General features: G+C 46.3%; 1 protein-coding gene across 1 annotated transcript in view; it reads right to left on the bottom strand.

Moving 5' to 3' along the window:
- Actn2 (actinin alpha 2) overlaps positions 1–22321 on the bottom strand; it is a 72764-nt gene that overhangs the window by 3904 nt on the left and 46539 nt on the right. Inside the window, exons 8-18 of the mRNA XM_028859692.2 lie at positions 21890–21975; positions 19766–19858; positions 16915–17145; positions 15727–15874; positions 13550–13700; positions 8625–8733; positions 7070–7210; positions 5467–5649; positions 4375–4509; positions 3290–3469; positions 1954–2100 (exon numbers count right to left, since the gene is read on the bottom strand). Coding sequence (XP_028715525.1) covers positions 1954–2100; positions 3290–3469; positions 4375–4509; positions 5467–5649; positions 7070–7210; positions 8625–8733; positions 13550–13700; positions 15727–15874; positions 16915–17145; positions 19766–19858; positions 21890–21975 — 1604 coding nt within the window. The remainder of the gene's footprint in view (positions 1–1953; positions 2101–3289; positions 3470–4374; positions 4510–5466; positions 5650–7069; positions 7211–8624; positions 8734–13549; positions 13701–15726; positions 15875–16914; positions 17146–19765; positions 19859–21889; positions 21976–22321) is intronic.

Here is a 22321-nt window from a genome sequence, read left to right as displayed (position 1 = left end):
GAATTCAGGGCCAGGTGTAGTGGCCTCATCTGTGTGGCAAGCTCAGCTTTTCCCCCAAACCCAATGGTACAGTGGTCTCAGTTCTGTAGATCGTAGCTGATGCAAAATCCTGAGCAGGATGGAAAGTGCTCCTTTGTACATGTCTCAGGGTTGTGAGGGGGACGGCTAACATTCAAACACGTACATGACTTTATTGGTAATTCGGTTGATTTTGTTCACTCAGGAAATGGCCAGTTCGGAGACCTAATAGTAGAAGTTCTGTCTTCTAGGAATGGAACCTGTGTTGGCGCTCAGGCCTGTGTTGGCGCTCAGGCCTGTGGGTCTAGCCCTCCCCAGGGTCAGCCACTCTGCAGCCCTGCGCTCTGCCTTATCCCTCCTCTGTCTACTTCCCTTGGTGCCCTGCTCTGGCTCTTGCGCCCGCTTTAGAGCAATAGCTCTGTAGGTGGGAACCTCTCTCTCTTCGTCTCAGATGGTCACTTGCTGGAGAAGATCGTTCTGTGCACACTCCCTGGCTTTGCTCTGAAACTGGCCTCCCACTGCTGGGGTAGCAGGGTTGGCTTACTGGACATGGCACATGAGCACTCCCCTCTTGCCCTCAGAGTTTGGGGTGACTGTGTCACCTATCACTTTTCCCTCACACAGCCTTCAAATCTAGTCATTAAGCTCTGCAGACTTCTGCTCCATTTCAGACCTTCACTCCAACACACAAACACACACTCATTCCCGTCTAGCATCTTGATGAGCCTCTCCGGAAACACAACTCTGGTAATATCACTCCTGCTCTTTATGACATTCAGCAACTCAGATGCCCATTGGAGGAAGCTCTCCATCCACAGCCTCCATGGCCCTGCCATCCCATTTGACTGTTTTTTCTCTCTTTCTCTTTTCTTTTTTTATTTATTGAGACAGGGTCTCACTATGTAGTCCTGGCTGTGCTGGAACTTACTATGTAGACCAGGCTGGTCTGGAACTCATAGAGATCCTCCTGCCTCTGCTCCCTCATGCAAGGCCCCATCTTGTTAATGAGAACATGAAGTAACCTAAACATCTGATCTCTTACCCCAACACACTCCAAGAAAACTTTCTTTGTTTCCAATGTTTAATGTAAATAAACCTTTTCTACGTTTAAAAAACATTTTATATTCATTTATTTACTTAATGTTTATGTTTGTGTGCCTGTGTGTACATGTTTATACTACATGTATGCATGGGCCCTCAAAGGTCAGAAGCCTGAGTTACAGCTGGTTGTGAGCCATTGTGTGGGTGCTGGGAACTGAATCCAGGTCCTCTGCAAGAACAGGAGACCTCTTCACCACCGAGCCACGTCTCCAGCCCAGGCAGGTGCTTTCACTAAGGGTAGTTAAGCTTTGATGTTAACTGTAGTGTCCCAGTTAAAGGGTCTGCAGGAAACAAAGTAAGTTACATTGTTGTTTTGGTTCATTTGTTTGTTTGTTTGATCTTTTTTTGTAGATTTTGACTTTTTTCCCCCTTTTCTCCCAAGCCGAGGACTGAACCCAGGTCCTCGTGCTTCATATTTGAGCACTCTACCACTGAGCTAATCCCCAGCCCCAGGAAACAAAGCAAAAGCCCTGATGCACTGTCACTTGGCATGGCATCAGGAGTCACCACTGCTTGTTTGATAGCTAGTTCCCTTGGTGTCACTCAGTTTCCTTGTGAAGTTTTTGGAGCAGCAAGACTTGAAGTGACTAGCCAGGTATGATGGCACACTCCTGCCATCATCTCAGTACTTAGGAAGTAGAGGCAGGAGGACCAGGAGTTCAAGGTCATCCCCAGCCACATAGGGAGCTTAAAGCCAGCCTGGGATACATGAGACTTTAAGGACTCAAAGTGACAGTATGCATGTTATTCCAGATATAATTGCCTTTCAAACAACGACAGAGAGAGAGAGAGAGAGAGAGAGAGAGAGAGAGAGAGAGAGAGAGAGAGAAGTACCCTGTCGAAGTGGTTGAAGGAGGCTCTGAACTCATTCATCTGCTCCTGGGTGATGCCCTTCGCATCTCTTGTCAGGATCTGGGTCTCCACCTCGTTGATGGTTCTGGCAATGGTTGTCAGCAGCAACTCCCATCCAACGCGGATGTGCTACCAAGGAGAAGGACCAACAATCACTAGGTCAAGGAGGTTCTAGTGCACCAATGTCACAGAAGGAGGGTGACTCAAACAAGCAGGAAGTAAGCACAGCTTGGTATAGGTTTTCTATACTTATCTTATTAATTATTATTATTATCAGTGTGGTGAGGGTGCATGTGCAGCGATCACAGGGAAAATTGGGAGTCAGCTCTCCCTCTACCTTTCCATGGATTCCTGGGACTCGACTCAGGTTGTCAGGCTTTACGGTAAATGCCTTTACCTGCTGAGCCATCCATCTCTCTACTTGCCTGACTTTCCCAGACTTAAAAACATTTCCACTTTTTCAATTTTTGCAAGATTCTCTACAGTGTGGGAAACGTTAAGAAGTGAGACCAGAATTTTACAAATGACAATCTACAAAATGGCCCTTTGCATAATAGGACAGATTTATTTATATTTCATATATTTGGAACTGGGGGTAAAGCTAGAAACTTGCACATGCTAGGCAAGTGCTCTATGACTAAACTATATTTCCAAGCCCACACTATGGAGATTAAATATTCAACATGTGGTCTATCTGTCACTAAAGACATCTTCCCACTTACCAAATAGCTGGATGGGCACTGGGTTATACCCAATGGCTCCCAGGGACATCAAATTGAACCAGACTGGCAGAAATGGGGACAGTCTTGACTTTATATGCTAATTTTTAAAATAACTAATAATAAATGGGCATGGTGGCACAGGCCTATAATCACCACACATAGGAGGTGGAGGCAGGAGGCTCAGAAGTTCAAGATAATTCTCAGTTACACAGTCAGATCCAGGAGCATTTGGGGCATATAATACCACGTCTCAAAAACAATAGCAAGAACAACGAAAACAAAAAACAAACAAACAAAAAACCTAACCAAAACACAATGGGAAGAAATGAGGACAATTTAAGTTCTGGTAACCCCTCCAAAGAAGTGTAATGACTTCACTGTGGCAGTAATAAGAAGGTTGACAATTAACTATTGTTTGGCACTGGTAACAGTTCACAGTGCTCTTCCATACCCGGTAAGTAGGAAGACATAAATCTCTCTAGTGTTCACATGTACAGCATTTTCCACAAACAGAGAGGGAGACGTGTGTGAGGAAACAAGCTGAGCAGGTGTCAAGGTCGGTGGCAAAGCGCAGCCTGCCTGTGCGCCCGTCATACCTCCATGGTGTAGTTGGTGTGCTTGTTGTCGAAGACCAGGGCCTCCTGGATGAGCTGGTGGTCACCCTCCAGCTTGTCGATGTTGTTCTTGTAGTTGATGATGTTGTGCTCATACTGCTTCAGCTGGTTCATCTGGTCCTCCAGGGCCCCTGTGATCTGGATGGAGCTCCGTGCGATCTCCTATGTGTGGGGTAAGAGGGGCACTCAGTGAGGGGGGCAGTCTCCCAGGGGTAAGCAGGAGGCAAGTAGAGGAAAGTGAGGGGGCACTCTGGGAGGGGGGGCGGGTGGATAGAGGGTGCTTGGAGGCAGACAGTGAGCATGGAGACAGACAGAGAAAGGGCCTCTGGCTTTGTGCCAGTGGCCATATCCACACCAGGCAGCCCAAGGCACTAGATGTTCCCAGACAGATTGGTGACAAGATCACAAGATGAAATTAGGTGGAGTTCGTGTCTGTCTAGAGAACGGGGAAAGAAAATCAACCACCATGATCCAAAGCGGGAGTAAGGAAAGTCCCGCTGGCGTTCTTGAAGGGTGGAGACATGTTCTGAGCACATTGACTGTGGTGCTGGGGGCCCTAGGACTGACAGACGTCGGCAGAGCTGCCAGATAGGTATCAGACCACTGGGGAGAATTTCTTACAATTTTAGGTGCTTATACCTCTACAAGTTAACATTTTATCCCAAAGGGGAGACAGAAAATATCTCCTAGCTATTGTTGAAAAGCTATAAAATGAAGCCAGACCCTCAGGGCCATTCATTCCAACGCTGTTGTGCCTTGAATGTTCTAGAAACACAAAGTGTGTGTGAGTCTTCACCTGCCCTCTTTAGAGAGGGATGGTTTAAAAGTCTAGCTCCTGGTGAGACCGAACCTGAGAAAGGGCTTTGTCACTGATGGGAGATGGCAGTGGGAACGCCCCTCTCTCAGTGTGCCTCTCCCTACACTCTGACCTCTCCAACAGCCCTTGGCATGGAGAGACAAAGGTCACAGACAACGTGGGGCAGACAGGAAACAAGGCAGGGATGTGCTGTTCTGAAGCTCAGTACCAAGTCCAGGCTCCGGAAGGCTCCAGGAAGGATACCACCTACCTCCATCTTGTTCTGGATCCAGGGCCCAATGGCATTGGCCTGGGCAGCAAACTGGCGCCGCAGACGCTCATTAGCATGCTGGCGAGCCAGCTCCTCCTGCAGGGACTGATCCCGGATGGGCACCAGCTGCTTCACCTGTCAGAGCCCAAGGATAGCAGGGTGAGAGGCCAGCTCTGGCCTCACAGGAATGACCACAGGATGAGCTCACCGTCAGATATTAGGACTCTAGGGTTTGGAGAGGGAGGAAGGGGCAAGCAGGGGGGGAGGGGAGGAAAGAGGCTGTGGGAACAGAGGGGAATGGGAGTCCCTGCTCAAGGGACTAGTTCTGACAGTTACCTTATGACACCAAGGGACTATTGAAAGAACAGCTTAGTCACGGGTGTTTAAGAAAAGGGCCTCTTCCTGCAGCACCAAGCCCATGGGGGCTGGGACCACAGCACAGAATCATGAACTTGAATGTGGGAAAGCCTTCACTTTCCCTGACTGAAAGTCAGCATTTCCTTTATCTATGAACGTGAGCATCAGATGCACACAGGATTCAGTAGAACCAGTTATGGTCACTATCATTAACAGTGTGTGTGCATGTGCAAGTGAGTGTGTGAGCATGCATGCATGTGTTCCATGCACACACATGCTGCCGCACGCATGTGCAAGTCAGAGGAGAACTTTGTGGAGTTGGTTCTCTCCTCCCTTTAAGTGGGATCTGGGCATTGGGTCCCCAGGCTTGTACAGCAAGGGCCTTCACCCACTGAGCCCTCTCAGGCCAAGGTTTGAAAATGTTTCCCTGACAGTATTAATATCTTTGCCAAAATTTATAGTATTTTCTTTAAGGAAAATAACTTCTATTTTCTTTCCCCACAAATCACAGCAGCTGCTAAACAACAGGACAATTTAACACATCTACAAACCCGGAAGGAAGGAAAGTCTGAGGGTGAAACTGAATTAGGTCTTCCTTCTTCCCTCAACCCTTTCTCCCATCACTCATCCAGTCTACGGCCAGCTGTTCACCTAATTCTGCCCTCATCTCATACCCAGCCCATGGCTGCTCACCTTGTCCTTCCCTCAAACCACAGCCAGCCCCCAGCTACCCACCTTGTCCCACTTGTTTCGCAGCTCATCCATGGTGACGGTGCTGTAGGGGTTGCTGGAGCTAATCCGGATGCTGTAGCTCTGGATCACCTTCTCCACCTCATTCTGAATGGCCAGGATGGACTGCCGCTCCCCATCAGCCTCAGGCAGCGTAGCCTTGAACTGCTCGTGTGCGGTGATCAGACTCTAGGCCAGGGAACAGGGCAGAGAACCAATATGACAGGGGTGTCACCTGTACATTCATTTATTTTTAGGCGAGGTTTCATGTAGCCAGACCGGCTTTGACTTGCTATGTCGTCACGTATGACCCTGAACTCCTGATTCTCCTTCTTTGCTCCCAGCTTCTGGGAGTACAGGCATGTACCACCACACCCAGACTTTTAGTGTGAACTCTGTATGTGTGTTCATATGTATGTAGAGACAGGAGGTCTCGCTGGCCTGGAGGCTCTCTGATTAGACTAGTCTGGCTGACCACCTAGTCCCAGATTATCTCCACTTCCCCAGCACTGGGATTATAAGCATGTAATATCATGCCCAATTTGTTCATTTTTTTAAAAATGTAGATTCTAGGGAATGAACTCACGAATTTGTACCCACAAAGCAACACTTTACTGACTAAAGCCAGCCCTCATGACATATCAATTTTACTGAGAAGAGAATTACAAATGTATGTTTTCTTTATAGTCTATTATATCTCACATTCACCATAAATGGATTATGAATAAACTGGGTCCTGGGTACTTGACAGTAGCTGTTCTTCTTAACATCAAAGCCAGCAGGTCTTATTTATAGACTTAACTGAGTGCTCTGGAGAAATATAAGAGTAAGACACTTTAGGTTGGCAGGCAGCAGGGGTGCTGTTTGGAGGTTCTTGTATGTGTGCATATGTGGTGACATGAATGCTTGTGTGCACACGGTGTGAACCGGAGGTCAACATCAGGTGCCTTCCTCAATCTGGACCCTTATTATTTTCCTTTTTGTTCTGTTTATTTTATTTTATTTTTTTGAGACAGGGTTTCTCTGTGTAGCCCTGGCTGTCCTGGAACTCACTCTGTAGACCAGGCTGGCCTGAACTCAGAGATTGACCTGCCTCTGCCTCTTGAGTGGTGGGATTAAAGGTGTGCACCACCATTGCTCGGCTTTTATTTTCCCTTTTTACAGATTCTCTCTCTCTCTCTCTCTCTCTCTCTCTCTCTCTCTCTCTCTCTCTCTCTGTGTGGTGTGAGTTCGGGTTCATGCATGACACAGAATGTGTGTGGAAGTCAGAGGACACTTGTGGGAGTCAGTTCTCTCCTTCCCCCATGTGGATTCTGCTGGTTGCACTCAGACTGTCAGGACTGAGGCCAAGTGCCTTTGCCAACGAAGCCATCTTACCAGCCCAGAACCTAGGTGTTATACACATATTGAGGCACATACACACGTGCACACATGTGACATGAAAACAGAAGAGAGACTATTTGAGGAAAGGAAGGAGACGGGCAGAAGTGGGGTTAGGAGAGGGTAATGCAGACTAAAGACCTGGGTGCAGGAAATACTTGAACAAACACATCACTTTATACAACAAATATACACTAATTGAAAGAATACTGGGTTCGAGTCCCCTCACCTGGATCTCCTCAATGCTGTGGACAATAAACATGTCCTGCAGGTCCTCCATGGCGCCCTCCATCCAGTTGTTGAATGGTGCAGCTCTCTTGGCAAACTCCAGGTGCAACTGGTCAATTGTTTCTAGCAATTTCTCAGTTCTCTGAAGATTAAGTAGAAGTGAGTGTTATTGAAGATTAAATACACTTTTTAAAGCCCTGAGATGTGCAAACACATGTAAATATGTCTCCAGATCAATAAGGTATATCCTGCTGTTTATACTAGCTGCTGCTGGAGTGACGGTAAACCCTCCCTGTCTCTGAGAGGCCTTCTCTGTTTGCTTAGTTTTGGTGCTGGGGACAGAAACCATGGCCTTGGCTATGCTAGGTAAGTGCTCTACCACTGAGTTTATTCCCTGGGGGCCTTTTGAGTTAAAGAAGCATTTAATATCATCCAGAGCAGTCTCATGTTTACAGTATCTGAAGTGCTCCTCTAGAAAATTCACAGATATACAACTTTTTTTCAGCTAAAGCAGCGAATTATTTACTTATTAAAAGTCTCATGTATCCCAGGCTTGCTTAAACTTCTTTCTTTCTTTTTGTTTGTATGTTTTGTTTTGAGACAGGGTCTCATTTCGTAGCTCTGGCTATCCTGGAGCTCACTATGTAGACAAGGCTGGCCTTGAACTCAGAGAGATCTGCCTGTCTCTGCCTCCTGAGTGCTGGAATGGAAGGCGTGTACCACTATGCCCAGCTTTGCCTTGAACTTTCTACACAGCTAAGGATAGCCTTGGACTTCTGATCCTTCTACGTCTACCTCCTGAGTTTTGATTAGTCACTGTTAACAATATAGTTTATGGGATGCGAGGAAGTGATCCCAGGCCTTTGAGTGTACGAGACAAGCACTTTACCAACTGAACTATATCCCCTGACTTATTTTCTAGCATTTTTTCCCTTCCCTATCTGTTGCCATTTCCCAGGTACACATCTCAAGATGGGCTGATATCCTGAGTCAGTTGTTGACACAGCAGAACTTCGGTGGAGCTGGAGAGATGACTCAGTGGTTAAGAGCTTATACTGCTCTTCCAGAGGACCTGAGTTCAATTCCCAGCACCCACATGATAGCTCATAACCATCTGTAGCTTCAAGTCCAGGAGATACGATGCCCCCTTCTGGTCTCCAAAGGTGCCAGGCACACAAGCGGTACACAGGCATACATATAGGCAAAATGCTCATGCACATAAATTAAAAATAATGTATGAGTCTTTAAAAAATTTCAAATGAACTTTGGGAAATCTGTAGTGCTTGCTACTTAACAAACGGCTTCAACCATAATCCCTCAAACATTCTAAAATTGAAAAAATACGTTTTGCTGCTGACTTGATACATTCCAGCACAAAGCCACCAGCCTCCCTCGGTCCTCTGACTCCCACTTTCCACATTCTTCTTAAGACTCCATTTACTGGAGAATGTTTGGTTTTCTCTGCACGAGGCCACGGAGAAACAATTAACACCATTGGTTTCATTATGGAGTCTCTAGTAGGAGTTTTCAAGTCAATAGATCTTCAAGCTCTTCACCTCCAAGGCCTCCCTCCTCTTCTGGGTGAGCGTTCCCAATCTGTCCCACTGGTCACAAATCTTCTGGCAACGATCATTGACATTCACAGCATCATGATAGTCCAGTTCACTAGGAAAAGCAAGCAAGCAAGATTAATGGTGTGAGGGAGATAAACAGGGAAGAGGTGTGTGTGTGTGTGTGTGTGTGTGTGTGTGCGTGTGCGTGTGCGTGTGCGTGTGCGTGTGCGTGCGCGCGCGTCTGTGGAGGCCAGAAGAGCAGGTCATCGAGCACTCGGCCACTGAGTCATCTCTCCAGCCCCTGTGCCAGGTTTTTGAAATGGGTTCAGGTGATCAAACTCAGGTCCTCATGCGTACACAGCAGGCACTCCACTGATGCTATCTCCTGCTGTCTTCCCCCGACCCCCATGCCTTTTTTAAAAGACCTAATAGAAAGCCGGTGGGGAGGCTGGAGAGATGGCTCAGCTGCTAAAGGCACCTGCCACCAAGTTTGACAACCTGAGTTTCATGCCTATGTTGTCCCCTGACCTCCACAAATGTGCTGCTGTGATCACCACTTAACACAGAGAAGGGGATCCCTGGGGCTCACTAGGCAGCTGGCATAGCTGAATCATGCATGCAAGCCCTCTGGCTGTTCAGAAATTGTCTTTAAAAAAATGTGGATAGTGACTGGTGAAAACATCTCTCCACATCTCTCAGAGACCCCTGGTCTCCACCTCATACATACACATATGCAAAATACCAATGTATGGAAAACTGGTAGAAACTTTCAGGGTTTTGTGAACTGTCCCTGTTGGAAGTATTTATCACTTGGCATAAATCATAAAAATTACTAAAAATCATGATAGTCACAGTTCTTAAAACAGGCACCACTGTCTTCTCGATGCCTCTGGCTGGCTTTCCTTCCCTGTGTCCTCTCTGAGGCCTCCTGAGAGCATGACTTTTAAATGGAAACTACAAGGAAAGCCAACTATCTGACCCAGGTCAGTCCAGAGAGCAAGCTGCAGCCATGGTGACTGGAACATAAAAATGAGTCACAGGGAAGGAGGTGTCCGCTTGCAGGGTTCTGTGTCCTTGGCTCCTCTAGAAGGGCACGCAGCTTGCTGCCTACTGAGTGACCAGTCCAGGAGGGTGCGGGGACATGACTGAGCACAGAGAGACTTCTAAAACTGGGCAGTATGGAGCTCTTCCATTTAGGGACAACAACTCTTTGGACTGGTGGATGCCTCCAGTGTGGTAGAAAGAACAGAACAAAAGGAAAAGCTTGGGTGAAAGTTACCCTCATCTCAGGGATAAACGTCTGAGTCCTGCATAAAACCCAACCACCCTCCTCGGCTAAGAAGAGAGCAAGAATGTAAAGACCAGAAGGCATTTGCAGGCGGCTTCTTTAAAAACAGCCCGAGAAGTGCCCTGCTCCCCTATAAACCATGCCCTTGAGGCTCTAGTTTGTTAGTTTGTTTCTCTGCTTATTCAACTTTGAGTTAAGGCAGTAGTTGTCCACTACTCTAAAAATTTTTATTGCATATTCATTTATTTATAAATAAAAGTGTATGTGCACACACACACACACACACACACACACACACACGACACAAGTGCAATGGAGGTCAGAGGTCAGCCTGCAAGTGTCAGCTCTCTCTTGGTGCCACGTGGATCCTGGGCACTGAACTCAGGTCATCAGGCCTGGCCACAAGCACTTTTACCCTGTCTCACACACACCGCCTTTTCTTTTTTCATATACTAGCTCATGTTTACTGACTTTGCTGTTTGTGTTGCTGCACAGAGGAAATGCATACGATTGTTATCTGAGTGTTCTTCCAGAACATTCTGGTAGGAACAGAAGCTCCCTGTCACCTCATTAAAGCTCGTCCAGTTCTTAAGAGCAAGCACCAGCTATCTACAACTACACCAAGGCTGACTAAGAGTCTCGTGTCTACTTTGGTTTATAAATCAAAAGACAAATCTAGTCAATGTCTCCGAGCAGCTATACAACACTGATATGAAGTAGAAAGGCAGTAGTTCATTCAAGAGTAAACATAAAGAGACAAGTCTTTCTCAGAAGTTTCTGAATAATTCAATCTGAAATGTCCTTTATGGTTTCATGTTTTGAATGCCTAGGCCCCGGCTAGTTGCATGAATTTGAAGAAGGTGGAGTCTGGTGGCATCAGTGAGTCACCAGGAGTGGGCCTTAGAAGGTCATCCTCATCTCTGGCTCTACTCTAGATGTGCTGGCTAGTTTCAAGTCAACTTGACGCAAGCTACAGTAATCTGAGAGGGGGCAGAGAGGGGTGGACCTCAATTGAATAAATGGCTCCATAAGACTGGCCTGCAGGCAAGCTTGTAGGGCATTTTCTTGATCAATAATTGATGTGGGAGGGCCAGGCCCATTGTGGGTGGTTGTTCCGGGATACATTAAAAAAAAATTGAGGGGCCAGAGAGGTGGTTCAGTGGTTAAGAGCACTTGTTGCTCTTTCAAAGGACATGGGTTCGAATCCTAGCACCCATACGGTAGTTTTACAACCATTCCTAACTCCATATTCCAGGGGTCCAATGCCCTCATCTAATCTTCATAGTCACCAAGCACACAAGTAGTACACATTCATACACACAGATAAAACACTCAAACATAAAATAAAAGATAAATCTAATAAAAAGAAACAATTTAAAAAGAAAGAAAGAAAACAAACTGAGCAAGCCAGGAGGAGCAGGACAGTAGCAGCATTCCCACACGGCCTCTGCATCAGTTTCTGTCTCCAGGTTCCTCCCCAGCTTAAGTTCTGCTCTGACTTTGCTTCATGATGGCCTATGATTTCAGGACATGTGATCAGGACATGTAAGCTGAAATAAATCGTTTCCTTCCCAAGTTGCTTTTGGTCCTGATGTTTCATCACAGCAATAGAAATCCTAAGATACGCTAGGTCATGGTGGCACATGCCTTCAATCCCATCCTCGGGAGGCAGGGGCAGAAAAGAAAAAGAAAAGAAATCCACTAGCTCTCCCAGTTTCCTGGTCTTTTCTGTCCTGATTGACTGAAATCCTTATGAAACTGTGAGCAAAAATAAACTTTTTCCCCCTTCAAGTTGTTTCTGTCAGGCATTTTGACAACATACATGAAAAAGTAATTAAGGAGTCTGGGGATATAGCTCCCCAGGTAAAAATGCTAGCTATGTAAGTCTGACAACCCAAGTTCAGTCCCCAGAACCCACATAAAAAGCTAAATGGCACATGCCTGTAATCCCAGGACTCCTATGGCATAATGGGAGGGAGACAAGAGAAAAACTAGAGGCCTACATTACACAGTACAGCAGCAGAAACAAGAAAGCCCCTGTCTCAGTAAGGTGGGTGGCAAAGACCAACCCCTGGGAGTTCCCTCTGATATGCACACACACACACACACACACACACACACACACACACACACACACGATGGTATACATGTGTGCACCTTCCCATTCACTATTATTTTTAAAAATTATTATTAAAAAAAAGTATCTCAATACTCGGGATGTAGAGGCAGGGGGATTTCTGAGTTTGAGGCCAGCCTGGTCTACACAGAGAGTTCCAGAACACCTAGGACTACACAGAGAGACCCTGTCTCAAAAAGCAAGAGTGAACACTGCAGGAACTTCCTGCTAAACCACAATGGAAGCACCAATGCCGTCCCTCTGAGATTATTTCTGGAGTCTCCCCATTTTCCCTGACTCTTATACAATGGCTCTATGGACACCTACATTTGGGGAGTTGGGGCTCACAATGACTATTTTTATGTACTTTTGAGAACTGCATAAAAATGTCTGACTTATTTTTAGGATGGACAGGAAGGAGAAGAATGTTATTGACAGTTAGATGAACACAACCTAAATCTCATGCCTGGTTTCACCTCAGCTCTGTGGAGCAAACAGCACCAAAGATGCCAGGAAGAACAGTCATAATAATATAAAAAGTATTGCTTAAAGTTAATGGGCAACACTTAAGACTGCTCCAATTACTCACGGGAGCCATTATAGTACACTAAATAATTTGAGTCCTTTTCAAGCCCTCATTTTATTAGTGAGTGGCTGTTAATTAGCAAAGAGCCAACATTCAAGCAGCATAAAAACATGATAGAAGGTCCAGCTATAATGTGAGGCTGAAAAGATGAAGGATTTATATGGGCCAACCTGAGATGTGGTGTGTTATGAAGCTCTATTTGTTAATTAAGGGGTTCATGCTCCTCAAAAGTGAGGAACCAGGGAGCAACGTACTGAAGTACATTTTAATTACTTTGTTTTTATTATTAAGTGATAGGCAATAAAAATTCTGCAGATGTGGAGCCAGAGAGATGGCTCAGCAGTTAAGAATATTGGTTACTCTTGCAGAGGACCTGGGTTCGTTTCCCAGAACCCAGTTTTTATAACCATCTGGAACTCCAGCTTCAGGGGATCTAACACTCTCTTCTGCCCTCCACACACACTGTACACATCCCAGGAATCACAGGCATATAGTAGAGGCAGAAAACATCTGCACAATGATTACTAAAAGCACCACGACATCTGTTCCCACAGAACAAAACTTAGAAAAGTGAGGCAGATGGCTTCGTCAGGGCTGAGGCAGTGACTTCTCTTTGGCCTTTCTTTCTGCATGAGCCATGGGTCCTACCGCCTGCCCCAGTGTGAGCCAGGCTGCTAGGCCTTGGCCTCCACCCTGACATCTCATTTCCTTGGAAGCAGAATAGTTTCTATGAGGGTCAAGTGTGAGGGACGGGAGGACCCAAGGACTCTGGCACAGCAAGGCTGAACCTGTTTTTACATTTCTAGATACCAAAATCACCATCCCTGGGGGCTCCAGCCTGACCCTTGGAACTCAGCGGGGAAGAGAGCCTGCTCCCTGGAGACCCTGCACAGTGCCCGTAGCCCACGACGGCCTTCACTCTGGGTACCAGCACACACTTGAGCTCCTGTGCAATGGCAGCGATCTGTTCCACGCGGTCCTGGTGTGCAGCCAGGTCACTCTCAAAGGCCTCATGCTTCCGAAGTAGGGCCCGCACTTCCGTCAGGGACGCTGACTCATAATCCTTCTGCAACAAGATCTGTTCTTTGCCTGCAAAGGGGAACAGCAAGAAGCATGAGGCCAGGTCTGTTACACCAACTAATCTGGAGGCTTGAGGCAGCAGGATCACAAGTTCAAGGCCTGCCTGGGCAACTCTGTCAGACTTTGTCTCAAAATAAAAAAGGAAACAGAAGACTGCAGCTCAGTGGTAGAGGGCTTTCCTAGGATATGCAAAGGCCATAAGTTCAAGTCCCAGTATTGCCTAAATATATTAATCAATTAAATAAGCATGAAAAGTCAAAGTCACACAGCAGCTTCCCCACACCAGGATGTGCTCAGAGAATACTGAGCTTTCAAGGAAGGATAGGGACCAGCCTGCAAGCAACAGCTAGCCCCCTGGGTGCTCACAGGGGAGGTGCCCAGCAGGAAAGGTGGTGGGGTGGGAGAAGCATGCATTTTACAAAGTATATTCTGCATCATTCTAAATCACAAATGTCTTCTTTCCTACCACAACACACAGTTCGATGGGAATTATTCCATGAGCCACAGGGGACGACTGAATAAAACCCTTATTCAGTTAGCCGGGCACGGTGGTGCACACCTGTAATCCCAGCACCCCGGAGCCTGAGACAAGAGCATTGTGAATTCATGTTGAGTGTGAGTGACACAGCAGGACCCTGTCTCAAAAAATGGCCTATCAGTCGGTTTTTCTTGCCCCAGGTTTTCTATCTGAAAGCTACACTCTGGGGTGAAATGTGGCCCTGGTTTGCTTGTTCTGACTCTAAACACTAGAGCTTTCCTTCTTGGAACCTCCACTAATTCCTCCATAAGATTTTCTTTATTAATTTTTTGTTTGGACAAGGAGTTGCAGATTGACCTTGATCTCAGTATTTAGCCAAGGATGACCTCGAACTTCTGATCTTTTTGCTTTTACATCCTTGGTGCTGGAATTATAGGCATGTACCACTATACCCAATTTATGTGCTACTGGGGATTGAATCCAGGGCTTTGTTAGTGGATGCTAAGCCAGCATCTCACCAACTGAGCCACATTTCCAGCCCTCTCTGCAAGTATCTTAAACCTAGTGCTGTTATGACCGGGTACCCAGATCTACATTTACTCTCTGACTAGTGACAATTTAATTCTATAAAGCAGGACATGGAAAGCAAATGTGCACATTGAACAATGACAACATTGCAGTTTGGATGTGTCAGACACTGTCTGAAACATTTATCATATGAACTCACTGATGCTTCACAGAAGCCTTAGGAGGGAAACAGTTACAGTATGTCCATTCTTTGTTGTTTGTTTCTAAGATTTGTTTTTTTATTTTTATTTATTTATTGGTTTTTCAAGACAGAGTTTCTCTGTGTAGTCCTGGCTGTCCTGGAACTTGTTCTGTAGACCAGGCTGGCCTTGAATGCACAGAGATCTGCCTGCCTCTGCCTCCTGAGTGCTGGGACTAAAGGCGTGCACCACCACCACCCAGCTTATTTTTAGTTTTAATTATGTGGTCAGGTATGTATGGGTCTCTGTGTGGGTGTGTGCATGTATGTGCAGGTGTTTGTGGATGCCAGGAAAGGTCACCAGATGCCCTACAGCTGGAGTGACAAGGGTTATGAGCTCCCTGCTGTGGGTACTGCCAGGAAAGAGCACAGCTGTAATTGATGAACCATCTCTCCAAACCCCTGACTGTTGTGAAACAAGACCTTATTCTAGAGCCCTGTCTAGCTTTGAACTCAATGTGTAGTCCAGGCTGAGCTGGAACTCTTGAGGATCCTCCTGATTTAGCCTTCTGCTGGAATTAGAGAGATATACACCACCAAGCCCAGCAAAACTTGGATTAAATTTTTTTACAATTATTTATTTATATGTATGTTGTATGTGTGTGTTTGTTGTGTGCGTGGTGAGTGCGTACACATGCCACAGTGTGTCTATGGAGGATGGAGGACAATTTGCAGGAATTGGTTCTAACTCAGGGTGTCAGGCTTGGCCGCAAGCATCTCTATCCACTGAGCCCTCTTCCGGGCCCACACTCAGATGCTGTAAAATCGGACCTGGAATCTCACGCGCTTACCATAGGCCCACGTCTCGTGCGTGGAGGCCTTCTGCCGGAACTTCTCAGCCAGGTGCTCCAAGCGCTCCAGTCTCCGAATCTCATTCAACAGCCACTCCTCGTAGCCCTTCTCAGCCTGCTCCAACCTCTGCCAGGCACCAGCAATGTCCTGAGGAACGAGAGATGTTAGAGGCCACAGGTATCGCATATGGCTCCCATGAATCTTCCAACACGTATCTGACAGTGATGTCCTCTGGCTGAATCTTTTCTTGTCTCTTCTGCACAACTAACCACCCCGCCGGTTTGGTTTCCAAATGTCTAAATCACCATGGTGGCCTTTCAAATTAGCACAGCTGTTCTTATCGGTTGCACAGACACCCCTCCAAATGTGGACCAAGTCCCACAGGGTGGGGAGGGTCCGTGGTAACGGCAGGAAGGGCAGTGCCCAAGAAGAGCTAGATGGTGTGAATTATAGAGAAACCTAGGCAAGGGCAAGGTCGCAAGTCTGGGAGGCGGGGAGGAGCAGAGCCGTTGCTGAAAGCCTGCAGGGCACCATCTCATGAAACCAAGAACTGCATGATGGGAGAGGGTAGAGTATCAGTAACAAACGCCAAGTTTGGTGGCACACACTGATAATCCCAGCTACTCAGGAGGCTGAGGCAGGAGGGATGTAAGTTTGAGTCCAGCCTGGGGAACTTAATGAACTCCAGGTCACCCTACCAATTTCGTAAGACCATTTCTCAAAAGAAAGATTTGATCCCCAGCTGTCAGTCCAGAGTCCATCAAAACTTGAGGGAAAATGATTAGAAATGATAAATCTGTTCTGTCATAATTTACCAACGATGCCTAAAAGATGAAGAAGAAAAAGTGAAACACAGGTCCAAAACCAAAAATGATATGATCTGTGTTTTGGAACAACGTGAATCTGTCCCTGCTTACCTAATTTTGTATAAATAAAGCACTCTGGCTGCTAGTGACTCGGGCTGCAAGATTAAAAAAAGAAAGAAAGAAAGATCTGAAAAGGGCTGGGGAGGTAGCTGAGAGGTGGTATGCTTGCCCTGTACATGCAAAGTCTTGGGGTTCAGCCTCGGTAATCTCTCAACCCACAAAAATGGAGTGATGGCCGGGTCATTCACTAACAGTCGCACTCAGGAAGTAAAGGCCTCCTCAGTAGACCAAAGGCAGTGGGGGCTGAACTGTGGCACTCACCGACACCATCTTGCCCTCGGAGGGCATGAAAGCTGGCCGGTTGCTGATCCGAAGCTTGGTCTGCAGCGTGTTGAAGTTGATCTCCAGCTGGCACTTCTCCTGCACCTTGGGGGGCTTGTGCTTACGACGGTAGTCCCGGAAGTCCTCCAGCTTCTTCTGCATGGCCTGCATGGTCTTCTCAGGTGTCCTGTTCTCTAGCCAGGGGATTGTGCGCCGAATCCATTCCAAGAGCTGTTTCCAAACATAAAAGTGGAGCTGAAAATACTAGCAAACTGCTCCCAGTTCAAAAATAAAGGGGCCCAATGACTAGACCCAGTTCCCCTCAGGCTCCCAAAGGACTGAACATGGTCACAACTGCACTGACTTCAAGGGGAAACAGCTCTGTGCATGGTACAATGAACAGCAGTGTCCACCCAGGGCCACAGTGACCACCCCAATGAGACCACACACAGGTTTAACTTGAACTTCAGGTCAGCACACGAAGTCGTGTTTGACAAAAATGTGACATGTACAAGAAACACAGCAACCAGACACGAGCGGACAAATGCTGATGGAGCTTTCAAATTCTAAAAGGAAAAATGAAATAAAGCAAAGAATGGGGTTGATACGCTCAGCAAGGAACTGGGTTGCGTGTCAAAGGTTTCATTGAAAAAACAAGCTCAGGTCTAATGAGTTTACTCCTAGAGCATGTACTATAAGCCTGAGACAGACTCTGGGCCAGAGGAGGATTTATCATCTAGTTTTTATGAAAATCCATGAGCAATGAGTAAGTAAAAAGAGTAATGAATTCCCCAAAATGAGTATCTTCCCTTCTCCTGAGTCACCACTGGGGTCTCAGAGATGACCTGTTGGACACCTAGTCACTTATATACTTTTTCTTTGAGATTTTACTTTTTATGTGTATGAGTGCTTTGCCCGCAGGTGTGTCTGTGCATCACATGCCTTCAAAGGCCAGAAGTGGGTTCAAGTGCTCCTGGAACTGGAGCTACAGACAGTTCAAACTGTATTCAAACCCAGGTCCTGAGGAAGAACAGCCAGGTTCTTAACTTCTGAACCATCTCCTCAGCCCCCCTTTTATTTTATTTACTTATTTTTTTAATTTACTAATATGTGTACTGATCCCTTGGAAAGTGTCAGCAGACTAGAATGAAAACTAGTTACAATGATGATGCCACCATTCTCACAAGAGTAAACGAAAAACTTGCAGATTGAATATGAATGTCCCTCACAGGCTTATGTGTCTGGACACTTGCTGCCCAGCAGGTGGCGCTGTTCAGGAAAGTGTTAGAAGGAAGCCGCTCACTGGAAGAAGTGAATCACTGGAAGCAGACTCTGTGGTTTTCACAGTCCGGCCTTCCTTCCTGTTCTCTGCTTTTTTTTTTTTTCCAGACAAGGTTGCTTTGTGTAGTTTTGGTGCCTGTCCTGGTCTATAGACCAGGCTGGCCTCGAACTCACAGAGATCCGCCTGACTCTGCCTCCCAGGTGCTGGGATGAAAGATGTGTGTGCCACTACCGCCTGGCTATCTCTCTCTGCTTCTTGACTGTAGATGCAATGTGACCAGCTCACCTCAGGATTCTGTTGCCATGCCTCCTTTTCCAAGGGGACAATAGTCCCCTTGGAACTTTGAGTCAGAATAAACCATTTCTCCTGTAAGTTACTTTTGTAAGGTTTTTTTTTTTAAGGTGTTTTTTTTTTCGTTTATCACAGCAATGAGAGCAAAATTAAGTTAATGATGCGACAAGTAGGAAAATTCCTGACAATTAACCATCTTCCTGTGATGAACATACGAAACTCTTGAAGTTTGAGACTGGCCTTACTGCCAACAAATTTGATTTTTTCCACAGCAATAATAACAAAAAATTACAAAAGGAAAAAGCGTAGTGGGAATCAAACAACTAAAATTTCCTCGTATCAGCAGCATGAAGGTATCCATTTCGTTTACTTTGATTGAATCATCATCAAATGCCCATTTGGGAAGATTAAACCCACTTAGGCTGGTAATTTTCATAGCACAGACCAATATCAGGTCAATCAAGTTAAGGTAAAAATTATTTAGTCTTGTATTTATTTTTGTTTTCTTTTTTAACCTTTTAAACTATTTTTAAAATGTAGTTTAAGTTATCTGGTCTTGAATATGGCTCTTTACTGAGTTCTGTCTCTGAGGACACAGCTCTGGGGCCCCTTGGCCTTGGCTTGTGTCACAAAAGGAACACAGAAGCACAACAAAGATGCCTTGGTACCCTCTCTGCTATGATAAGGACAAAAAAAAAAAACCTGTAAAATCATTGCTCAAATCAAGAATTGGGATGGAGAGCCACAGAAATGCATCCCTGAGGCTCTAAGGTTCTGGAAGGTGACCTCAGATCCCACTCTGGGCCTGTGTACACCCACACACATCACACCTCCTCTTCCAAAAAGATTATGCAAACTCCTTTCACATGGGGTCACATTGCTGAATAGGGCTCTTGACAAAAAGAGCATCCTACATGATGTCAGTGGCCCACAAGCCAGGGGAAAAAAAAACAAGGTGCGTGATGTTGCCTTGAGGGTCTGACCTTGCAGGGGCAGAGCTAAGACTAGAGTCCCCTTCCTACACCTCCAAACATGCAGACTACGGCTAAGCTCTGCAGTCTTTGCGAAGACCATGGGGGTTGTGTGTGTAGGGGGGGAGGGGCGCATTGGCACTAGACGTGTTGCTACAGGATAAGCAACCTCTGAGCCCAGGTGTGCTTTCTGCTTTCACTCTCTCTGGGATGAAGAGTACAAAAATAAACATGGACAATCCGTTGGCAGTCTCTGCCTCACCCCTGGCTGCAGGTGGACAGAGCTGGGGCCACCCATTTCCTTTACCTCACTCGCTAGCCTCTCATATTCTTCCATCAGTCTCTCATTCTCTTGATTCACAGCAAGAACCTTACATATCCTGTTAGCCGCTGTCTCGGCCTGCAAAACACAATAGGTAAACAGGATGGCTGGTCGACAAGGGTACGCGTGCAAACACACAGAAAGCAGGACGTGGTCAGGGAAGGCAGGCTGAAGGAGATGGTGTGTTGAAAATGGTGCAGTCTGGGTCAGGGTGGGGGGGGGAGAGCGGATGAATCAGTTCACACCTTTTTTAGTTTTCACACAGACTTACAGGGCAGGCTGAATACACTGTAGGGAATAACGGGGAGATATCATTAGTCTAAAGCACAAGCTTTATAAAACATTGAGCAAGTTAGTAACAGAAATATGTGGGTCAAAGGACACCAAGATCTCAGGTCCCTGACTGTCCACCTAAATGCTCCTGAATACTGACCCTGTCACTACGGGGTGGGATGACACTGGCTTCAGAACTCAGAGCTGAAGTGATTGGGTCCTGTTACCATGTCATTGACCTTGAATCCATGGAAAGACCTCAGCTCTTTTCAGGAACAGGTAGAACTTTCTAGTTAGGATACTAGAGACAAGTTTGCCTTAAGATGTTGTTTGATCCATTGTTTAATCTACAAGAGGAATCATCAAAGCAATAAATAGTTCTCTGTCATCATCTTGAAGGGAACTTGGGTCACATGTCTCATAATATGCTCCTCTAATGAATCAAGAAGAGGTATGTGCCTGTCCTAAAGCAGGGGTGTCCAACTCATGGCCCATGTGACACATGTAACCAGGATAGCAATAAATGTATCCCAACATCACATTGTAAACTCTTCAGATTTGTTTTTAGACAGTTTTACTATGCAGCTCTGGCTGCCCTGGAACTCAATATGTAGATCAGCCTGGCCTCAAACTTACAGAAATCTGCCTGCCTCTGCCTCCTAAGTGGTGAAATTAAAGGAGTGTACCCCCATAGCTGGCTTTATTTATTGTTGTTTGCTGTTACATTTTACTTAGTGTGTGTGTGTGTGTGTGTGTGTGTGTGTGTGTGTGTACATGTACAGAGACTGTGCACAAGTACGTACAGATATATGTGTACCAAGGCACATATGTGGATACCAGAGGACAACTTGTAGTGTCTTCTCTCTTTCTACCATGCGGGTCCCAGGGATTGAACTCAGGTTGTCAGGCTTGGCAGCAAATACCTTTCCCACTGAGACATCTCATCAATCCTACTTGAAAAAAAACTGTGTGTGTGTAGCTCAATTGCATGGTTCTTGAGTGTGGACTTTGTAGGTGACAACATAATGTTGCAATGTCAGGCAAAGTAAATATATGCATGCTTTTGCAACCTTTGGGCGACAGGCTGGACACCCCTGTGCCGCCCAAGACAATCCATCTTTGTCCAATGTGGCCCAGAGAAGCTAACCAACTGGATACTTTCCCAAAGCCTGGCTTCTAGAGCCCTGAACCTCCCGACCACGCTGATTCCAATTACCCTCACCTCTCCGCGGTGGCCTTTACAGAGGGAAGAAACAAGGCACACTTTGCCCATCCAGTCCTTATGGGTTGCCCATGTAAACGGGACAGGTGAATCTGCAGCAGGTGGATGACTGTTCTCTCACAGTGTCCCTCAGACTGTCCTGAGGTATGTGAATGCTTCTGGGGTTGTAACCTTTTTATCCCTTTGACTAAAAGTACAATTAGTCTTGAATGATGGAGCAAACCACTAAATAGGGGTCATTTCCAGGCCAATGAGAACAAGCAGCATGGGAGAAGTCTTCATGTCTCCTAGTCACCTTCCCTTGCCACTTGATGCATGCAGCGCACTCTCCAAGGCACTCTGCGCCCCAGAATGGACAAATGTTTCTAACAAATTTCTAACAAAGTAGAAGAAATATCTTAGAAGGGGAAAGAGTAGAGAAAAACACTTTGGTTATTGTCTAAAGTTAGAAAAAATGACTTGTAGTTTGGAACTTGCTGTGTTAGGTCGTTATGAAACACTGAGATTCCGAGGTCAGATGTGAAGCACACAGACACACACCCAGAAACACGCACGCGCGCGCGCGCACACACGGAAGAGCAGCGCAGGCCGCTGCGTGCACAAGGGAGGAGTACCTGCTCCGCTCCCGCGAAAGCATGGTAGAAGCAGGAAACGTAAGTCATGATGGCTCTTTCATCGGGTTTGGGAGTGTTGACAATGTCTGAGGGGGCAAAAATAACACGGGACACAGACACACACAGGCGAAGAGGAGAAACCACGGTGAACGGAGGGAGGAACTGATCAGCTTACACGACCACTTTGCTTCGCATTTCATGGGCCCACGACCCGGAACCTTAGGGCAGCTGGACAGCATTCAAATGACCCCAGAATAGGAATTTGGGGATTACATTTTTTTTTACCCATTTATTCAGTATATGAATGCGTGTGTGGTTGGAGTGTGTGTGTGTGTGTGTGTGTCCACACACATATTCCATGGAATGTGTGCCCCACGCACACATTCTATGGAATGCATATTGAGGTCAGAGGACAACTCTTGAGAGTCAGTT

Source organism: Peromyscus leucopus, chromosome 5 (assembly GCF_004664715.2).
Source record: "Peromyscus leucopus breed LL Stock chromosome 5, UCI_PerLeu_2.1, whole genome shotgun sequence".
NCBI classification, from domain to species: domain Eukaryota; kingdom Metazoa; phylum Chordata; class Mammalia; order Rodentia; family Cricetidae; genus Peromyscus; species Peromyscus leucopus.
This window is presented reverse-complemented; position numbering and strand designations above follow the sequence as displayed.